At 33.1% G+C, this 8827-nt stretch overlaps 1 protein-coding gene across 1 annotated transcript; it reads right to left on the minus strand.

Moving 5' to 3' along the window:
• Positions 1-887: 887 nt before the first annotated feature.
• LOC143636436 (protein SPIRAL1-like 1) lies at positions 888-2156 on the minus strand. The gene is made up of 2 exons (XM_077104028.1): positions 1855-2156; positions 888-1175 (listed from the first exon to the last, which is right to left on the minus strand). The coding sequence occupies exons 1-2, from the start codon at positions 2140-2142 to the stop codon at positions 1095-1097; spliced, it is 369 nt and encodes a 122-aa protein (XP_076960143.1). The 5' UTR covers positions 2143-2156; the 3' UTR covers positions 888-1094.
• Between the last annotated feature and the right edge of the window lie 6671 nt (positions 2157-8827).

Genomic DNA, 8827 nt, shown 5'->3' on the forward strand with positions numbered 1-8827 from the left:
CATATTCGGATTTTTTAAACCCCATTCTCTTAACCTTTAGTTTTAACTTTAAGCCCACACCAGGGTCGATTAAAAATAAGGGCTCGGCCCAAACCCTAGTGATGGTATTCTATTACTCTCTAGTAAAGGTAGAGGTGCACAAGCCGAGTATATTCAGGAACTAGAACGGGGTAGAAATCGGTTACGGGTATGGTTAAAATAAAAAAATCAAAACATGGTCCGGATAAGAACCGGTTCCAGGTATGGTCGGGTATTTGACCAGGTTTTTTTCGGGTTTCGGGTAGGGTTGGACCGGGTTCATTATTTAATTGAATAGATGTATCTAGGAAGAATTCACTTTGAAACGAATGTTCTCTTGATACATGTCGTGATATTTTATTTCACAAATATCACAACATATGTATCAAAGAAACAGTCACTTCAAAGTAAATTCTCCCTAGATACATCTATTTAATTAAATTATGAATCTATGTTGATTCCGAATATATGAATTGTCCTAAAGATTCAAAACCTATTTTCATTCCGGCGCTTCTCTAGATAGTAGAGTCGTCAAAAGCCTATTTGGGGACCAAAACCAGTATTGAAACTGCTTTGGCAATAACCAATTATGACCCGAAACTGTTGGTTTATCATCGGTTAAGAACCCCACCGTTGAAACTGGTTTAGAACTGAATCGTACCTTTTCCGGTTGGAAACCAGAACCAGTAAATGTACACTATAAAACGTAAGCATAGAATAATCGCAAAAAAGATTTTAAAGACGTCTTAGCCATGAGAATAATCGTGCATCACTCAAATAAGCAAGATCCAGATAATTTATTAATATAGAATGATTGGTTTGAAATTCAGGACAAAAAAAGTAGCGGTCAAACAAGATGAACCAACCAATTCTGACCCGAACCCATTTCTATATTATTTTTAAAACTGTCTATTTAAACCCATTACAATTTCTTAATGTCAAAAGTTACCACAAACGACAATGATTTCTTCAAACCACACTTGGGATCCAAACCAACAAACCACACATGGGATCCAAACCAACAGCAAACACTAGAAATTATTATATATTATTATTATACTACTACACCAACAATATCATTTACTTCCATCACCAAACAGATAACCCAGTGAAGACCCTCCCCCCGGAGCAGCATGTACTTTGGTTGAAGGACGATCCTGTACATGATCAAGATTGTAAAGATTGTGCTTATATATGTGTATTATATTGCAATTTGCAACTATACTATATAATGCAACACAGAATAAAAGTAGTAAGTTCATTTTTTCAATCTTAACAATTTCCAAATTATAAGAAAATGAATGAGAAATGCAATGTTCTACATCTCCTAAAACTAATTAAAAAAGGAAGGATGGATATGAACAAATTATGTTTATGTATATAACCTATATTACCTAAAAACATATGAACATATTAGTTTGATGGTTTTTATGTGCATAACATACACATTTGTATGTAAGTACAAAACTAAAAAAGAAAAAATATGAACCATGATTATAAAAATTTTAGACAATTTAGGTTTTTGTTCCTTCTGTTCCAGCAATAACTTAGTGTTCTGTAATGAACCTCACCCTAGACAATCAATTTTTAAGTAAAGAACTGCAAAAACTTGTTGATTTAATTGAAATACATAAAAGAGTGATGTAACAGCATTATCAACTATACTGGAAGTCTGGAACCTCATCTTGTACACGTATTATACGGTTCTCTACTTAAAAGTATGTACATATAATGAAACCTCATTTTGTATAAACATTTGAGCTGGTAAACTTATATGAAAATGGTTAGGGATTAGGATCATAAGTAGAACATAAATGAAGTAAAACAAAGTCATACCGTGATGAAGTTGCCAGTATTCTGACCATCGGCTCGGATATAGTTGTTAAGCTTGCTACTCTGGATGCCAGCTGGAATCTGTTTTGTAACATCCGGCGGTGTTACAGCCACCGCAGGTTTAGGAGGCGGCTCGGTAGCAGCGGCAGCCTGGACCTGGCTGGGTGCATTGCCTGTAGACACGGTGGCAGGCTTTGACTCCTCACCACTTCCAAAAAGGTAGTTTAGTGAACTCTGTCCACCACCACTGCTCACACCACGGCCCATGATCTCTGCAATGGGAAGTTTCATAATTCGTATATCCGCCTTAAAATTGCATGACATCATGTTTACCAAAACAAAATTATGATATCAAATGAACACATTCTCCTTAAAACTTGAATAAAAGTTATGAGAGTTTAAAGTATACACAGAAGAAGAGGTTATAATAGTCATTTAAATGAGATTAATGCAATAAACAAATGTAAAATATCAAATAAATATGAAATCTGAAGTGTTTTATCGAACTAATATGTCATTTTTAAGCATTATATTGGGTAAATAGGATGATATACAAACAAGTTTATTAGAGGTGTGTTTGAAGCTGTTCCTACTTCCTATACAGATAGATCAAGACTCAAAAAGTATTGCAGATTTAGTAATGTCATCAAACACTTTTTAATGAGAAACATGATGAAAGCGCAAACAACTTACGTTCTGATAATAAAAACAACCATTAACCTGAGCATGTATTATCATAATTCAAAGGCGAAGATAAAGCCTAAGAAGATCTGTTACATGACTTAAACTAACAAAGAAACCCTAGAAGCATATTCATTCACCTAAACAACATGCATTAATCAGAAACAAGCACCTTGAATGAAACTAACTGAGTGAGCGATTTCATTATTAAGGAAATAAAACGCTTTCAGGAGGTCAATTCTCAAACTATCGGGAGTAAACACAGCCTATCAGCGATTATCAACTTCAAAAACCGTAAAAGAAACCAGACAAAAGGCGAATCGGAAGCTAAACACTGCAGATCTGAGGCCTAGGCATGAATCAGAAGTAGGCGTACAGAAAATTAGGTTACCTGCAATGTGGATTTGAGATCGGATCTAGAGGATGAAGAATTGGTTCGTTCTCAAACACCAAAATTTAATTGCAAAATATTGAAACAAAGACTAAAGTCAAGTTCACCGCACACTATTCATGACGCTGGAAGTGGAACCCATCATATTTCATGCGAACCAAATAATTTAATTATATTTCATAATATTTTGTTGAATATAATATAATATAAAAATCAAATTTATATAAACATCACACGTTTTTTAGGTAACATATGCCGTTTGGACTTTGGTTATTAGGTGAGTTTGGTTTGGAATGTGAGAGCTTAAGCATGACTTGTTTCAAGTTGTATTTTGAAAAATTGATTTGGGTTCGTAACATTTTTAAAAGCTTAAGTTTAGTTCGGACTTAACTCGTCTATTATAAATATATATAATATGAAAAAATTCTGATTGTTATTTATTTGAATTACCTAAATTAGAGAATATATACTTTTTAAAAATGACTTTCACTCTTTATTCTTTATTTGCATATTTTCGTCGATTTTAGCCCTTTACACTAGGGTTGTAAACGAACCGATCGAACACGAACAAGGCCTTGTTCATGTTCGTTCGTTAAGAAAATATTGTGTTCACGAATGGTTCACGAACACTTACCGAACGAGATTTTATGTCTGTGTTCGTTCATTAAGAAAATTAATGTGTTCATGAACGGTTCACGAACACAAACGAACACAAATAAAATCGGTAGAGGCTAGAGAATAAGACCGATGTATTCATCAATGTGAATATTGAAATCCTGTAAATGAATTGAATGAACACGAACAAGGGCATATCCGTGTTCGTTCATTTAACTTTATAATTAATCGAACAAAAATTTATGTTCAAGTGTGTTTATTTAAAAATGGACATTTGTGTTCGTTTGTTTAATATCTAAACAAACGTAACTAAACAAAGATAAACGAACATAAATAAACATATATGAACCAATGTGAATGAACACAAACAAACATAAACAAACTTAAATCTGAAAACACATAAATGAACATAAATTAACAAATATAAAACCTATAAGCAGATGACATATCCAGATAATATTTAATTATTTTCTATTAATACATAAACGAACGTTTATGAACATAAATAAATGAACGGAACATTTTTTCATGTTCGTTCATTTAATTAAACGAACACAAATTTTGTGTTTATGTTTGTTCATTTATTTAATAAATGAACATAAACAAACTTCCCGCTTAACGGTTCACGAACAGTTCACCGAACGTTCGGTTCGTTTACAGGCCTACTTTAAACTAATGGTTGTTAAGTTTTTCAGTTTAATCACCCATGTCATTGCACATGAGAGCATTTTAGTCTTCTTATCTCTTAAGACACTATTTATGCAACATTGTTTAAAGATTTGGTTCATTCACAAAACTTTACAAGGGCTATTTATGTCAAAAATAAAGCATCTCTTTTCCAAAATTTAAAGCCTCCATCCCACCTTATCTACAACCAAATGTCCCCACCCTTCCACTGTCACACCTCAACTTAAGAAAAATGTCGGGGCTCGAACTGATTATTCACAGCTCACAATGTACTATCACGCAAAATTTGAAAGTGACAATATCTATTTATTTAAATTAAATAATTCAAGTAATCCAAACAACCAAAGTACATAATCTTTAAATAAAAGCAAAGTAAATGCAAATTCAAATAGTCTTGATAATTTCTTCTAACTTAAACATCACTAAGTTCTTCACCAACTTGCAGTCAATTCAAACGAAAACTTGCATATGCGTATAAAATAAATTAGATTTGTCAAAACAAAGTTGAGTGAGTAAAACATCATCAATTTAAATATAATATAATATAAAAACACAAAATTGCCCTTTGTGAGCTAAATAATAAATCCAATGAGCAAATAAGGAGTGTCGGTAAAACCATGGCATTGCGAAGTGGACTTTGGCTACTACGATAGTCATATGATCATACTATTAGTGTGATTATGAAGGACCTTTCCGAATGCGATCAAATAAACAATTAGACATATAGCAAATTAGGCAATTAAATTGATATGCAAACAATATTAACAGTTTGCTAATGTGAATACTAATTATATGTAAATAAGATATTATACGCATATGTCCCCAAAAATATTGAAAACAAGTAAAATAGGGGAATGAGTTACTCACCTTATCAAATAAACAAAAAGAGAAACGATTTGATAAGAAATAAAATGTCACGCTCTTCGAGAATGATAGCGGGAAAATGAAAATGGATTAAAGACGGATTCTATGTTTGATAGGGATTCAGGATTTGAGGATAATCGGGTGTGTTAGTGAAATCATAAATTATTTAATTTTCTTATTATTTGTAAAAACAATCTCTTTTACTTAAGATTATATATATTATAAATACTATAATATAAATATACTTAATACACAAAATACTTAAACCAATAATTATTATAATTTGATAGGTTATATAAATTTATTTGTTTTTAAATATTTATTTTAAATTAAAGCACATCTAATATATTTATTATAATTTTATTTGTTGGAAAACTTTTATTTTATATATATATATATATATATATATATATATATATATATATATATTATAATTTTATTTGTTTTAACTTTATATATATATTATAGGTTTAACAAAAAGAATGGAAACACAAAAATATAGAAGTGCCAAAATCTCAAACATATATTTAATTACCTTTTTATATTATTTATATTAACTTTTATTAATTAAAAACCTTTTAAAAGTAAATTACCAAAAAAACGGACTGGGGGGACTCGAGCCCGTGCCTCAGCCGTTCACCAAGCCTTAACCAAGTATGCACCAGCCCACTAACCTAGGTGTTAGATGGAAACAAAAATTTTAATACACAATCCCAGATTATCCCTAATCGATAAGAACCCTAACAGTTATAATTGGCCAAAACGTTTGATGTTTGGTTAATTGGTCATGGGGTTATTGTTAATGGAGTCATGACGAAAGAGAAACACACAACAATTACTTACAACGATGAGGAATTTAGGGTCAATTAGAATGAAATAGGGCCGGCTTGTGCACGAACTGGAACGTTAATAGCAGGCGGATACAAGTCAATTGCTTCTAGATTTGATTCGCAAGGTCACAGAGAAGATGTATACGTGATTAATTGAATTATTATAAACTCTAGATGGTATAATGCTAAGTTAGTATAGGACAGTTTGTTTATTTTGAACAAAATCGTTTTTGATATTATTCCTAACTTAAAACATCGGTGTAAGTTCGTTTAGGCATTGTGAACGATTTTCTATGATCAATTCCAAGTAAAATACGAGAATTAAGGTTGAAGAAATCAATGGGTTATGGTTAAGATCCGGATACGGGTTTGGATATGGGTTACAGGTTTGGGTTAATGAGTATAATATAATATTTATGCATATTTGCAATATGGTCTCTTAAGTTCGTGTGTGGATACATATGGGTTAAAACTAAAGTTTAGGGTGAAAATTGTATATAACTCAAAGTTATTATGGATAATTAAATAAATATAATTAAAAAATAATAATAATCGATAAATGTGATATTTTATTAATTAAATTACCCGATTATGGAAACGGGTCGGGTAACGGCTAACAAAACAATAACGAAAAATTCGGATTGTCACATCCACCATCGTCTACCACCAATAATGTCTTCTACTAATGCCAACCACCATCTGCAACCTAACCTTAACTCGATTATTTATAAATTGACGAGCCTAGGTGTGACTAAAATCGTGATGGGTATATGATGGTGATCAGTTGCAATTTGCAGATCAGGTGTTGGTGAGTAAGTTTACCTCAGTGTTTCATTGGATGTGAGTTACCTATCATGGTTGTGGCAGAATTAGAATGACGGAGGGTAGAATGAGGAGAGGAATTTACACTGTAAGATCGATTGTAAATTGAGTATATTTTTTCACCATCTTAACCCACCATATTTAGGTTTCTGGAAATTGAATTTGGAAACTCAATTTAGATACAATTATTGGATTTTGGGGTGTTGGAAATTAGGGTTTTAGATTGAATTGGTAAATCGTAGGTGGGGAAAGCCGTTATGGCCGAAATCCTTTGTGGGGTGGCTATTGAATCTTTGAGGGGATAATAGGTGACGTTGATGGTGGTGACCTGAGCTACGAATACGTGTTGTCGTTGAAGTTGGGCACTAAATTCATCCAATAATACTGTGACATGCAATGCTGACTGGACACTCGCTGAAGGCCCCTGAGCCTGTTATGGTTCAGGCATACGGTGGCTTAAGCGAATTATCTGATTTTTTTTCTTATTTTTTAATATAACACAATAAAATAACTAAAAAAACTTATTCATAAAATTTTAAAAAAACATTAAACATCCTAAAAACATAGAAAATAATACAAAATAAAAAAAATTAAACATCCTAAAAATATTTTAAAAAAGTACAAATTTAATAAAAAAATATAAATCTGCTTTAATTTCCTCAAGAACAGGAGTTTGTTCTTGTTCAAATACCTCATGGCTCATGGGATCAAGGTTGCTAAAGTCCTTGGTAAGAAAGTCTAACTTCCTAAACATTTCTTTTGAAAATTTCGCCCCAACCGCCACCCCGATACCACTTGATATTTTGTGGACGTCTTCAACAAATTCTTGATCGACCTTGGTACTTATGGTTGATCTTTTCCCCAAGTCTCTTCCCATTGGACGACGTAGGACTTGTGGTTGATCTTCTTGACCATCCACGTTTAGGTAGAACCCTACATGAGCATCGAAGCTGCTACATGAGACATATGCACATGATGAAGTAGTTTCGTACGCTTTGGCATTGAGCCGACATCATGGCCCGGTTCAACTAACCCAGCCCATTTCGAGCACGACTTGAGTATTTTCCACAAGTGGTCCTCGTCTCACATTTTTACCGTGTCGTACTTGTTGAGCATTTCGGCTTTCCATTCATCGCATATGAATTTATAGACTTGAAGATCATCGCTCACGCTCGTTCGCATTCGACGACTGTTTCTATTATGTAAATTTGTAAAAAAGTCCGATAAATTTGCGAGTTTCAGACCATCTTCCCAATATCATATTTTCGGTACAGTTCCTACTTCCCACCACCGTGTAGAACAATTCTCGCACTTTGCCTCAAATTATACGATAATTTGGATAGTCCGATACAATTAAATAATATTAACAAATGTTTAAAACATATTTTATAAATTTTTTACCAAACCAAAAAAAGGTTAAATTAAATATCGGCATGTCGATGTTGGGATATTTCAACCCAAGCACGACACAAAGCCTTTTTCTCGTCTTTTGACCAAGGAGTTATTTTTCTTTTTAGAACAACCCCCTCGCCCGCTTGGCTTGAGCCTCCAGCTCCTCCCTAGTTCTTTTTTTGGGTTAGTTTTCCCTTGACGGCCTCTTTACGAACCTCTTGTGTCTCCGGAACAAAAAAAACCGGGAGACGGTAGTGGCATTTAACTCATGTTATGCTCCATCTCGGTGGTGCCAAACATGTTGTCGTCTTAACCAAAAGACATTTCGGGTCGGTAACACCCACCCCATTGATCCATACTTTTTAAAAAAAGGTAGATGAGTAATATGGTAATTTTTTTTAAAGTAGTATGGAGAGAAATGAGAGTGTTGGTAATTTTTTTAGTCAACAGGGGGGGGGGGGTATATAGGTAAAAATAAAAACAAACACCCATTTGCGGCTCCATCGCTGACCACAACGGATGGTCTTACTGAGAAGGTATAGAGGCCTAGAGGGTAAAGTTAATATACAAGTCTGTGTATATAAAATTCGTTATGTATTTTTAAATAATTCTTTAGTTATTTTTATTATTTAAGTTTAACTACGTCAACAATTAATAGACCTTTTAGAGAAAAATGACCATAACATCCTCATGT

The sequence above is a fragment of the Bidens hawaiensis genome, unplaced genomic scaffold (genome assembly GCF_021521415.1).
Source record: "Bidens hawaiensis isolate Kalapana, Puna unplaced genomic scaffold, B.hawaiensis_p1.1 tig00007954_1, whole genome shotgun sequence".
NCBI classification, from domain to species: domain Eukaryota; kingdom Viridiplantae; phylum Streptophyta; class Magnoliopsida; order Asterales; family Asteraceae; genus Bidens; species Bidens hawaiensis.

Excerpts from the sequence above, each read along its gene's own strand:
- LOC143636436 (XM_077104028.1), bottom strand. The coding sequence starts at position 2,142 with ATGAAACTTCCCATTGCAGAGATCATGGGCCGTGGTGTGAGCAGTGGT. Across the intron at positions 1,176-1,854 it reads ATACTGGCAACTTCATCACG|GATCGTCCTTCAACCAAAGT; the intron begins GTATGACTTTGT and ends GATCATGTACAG.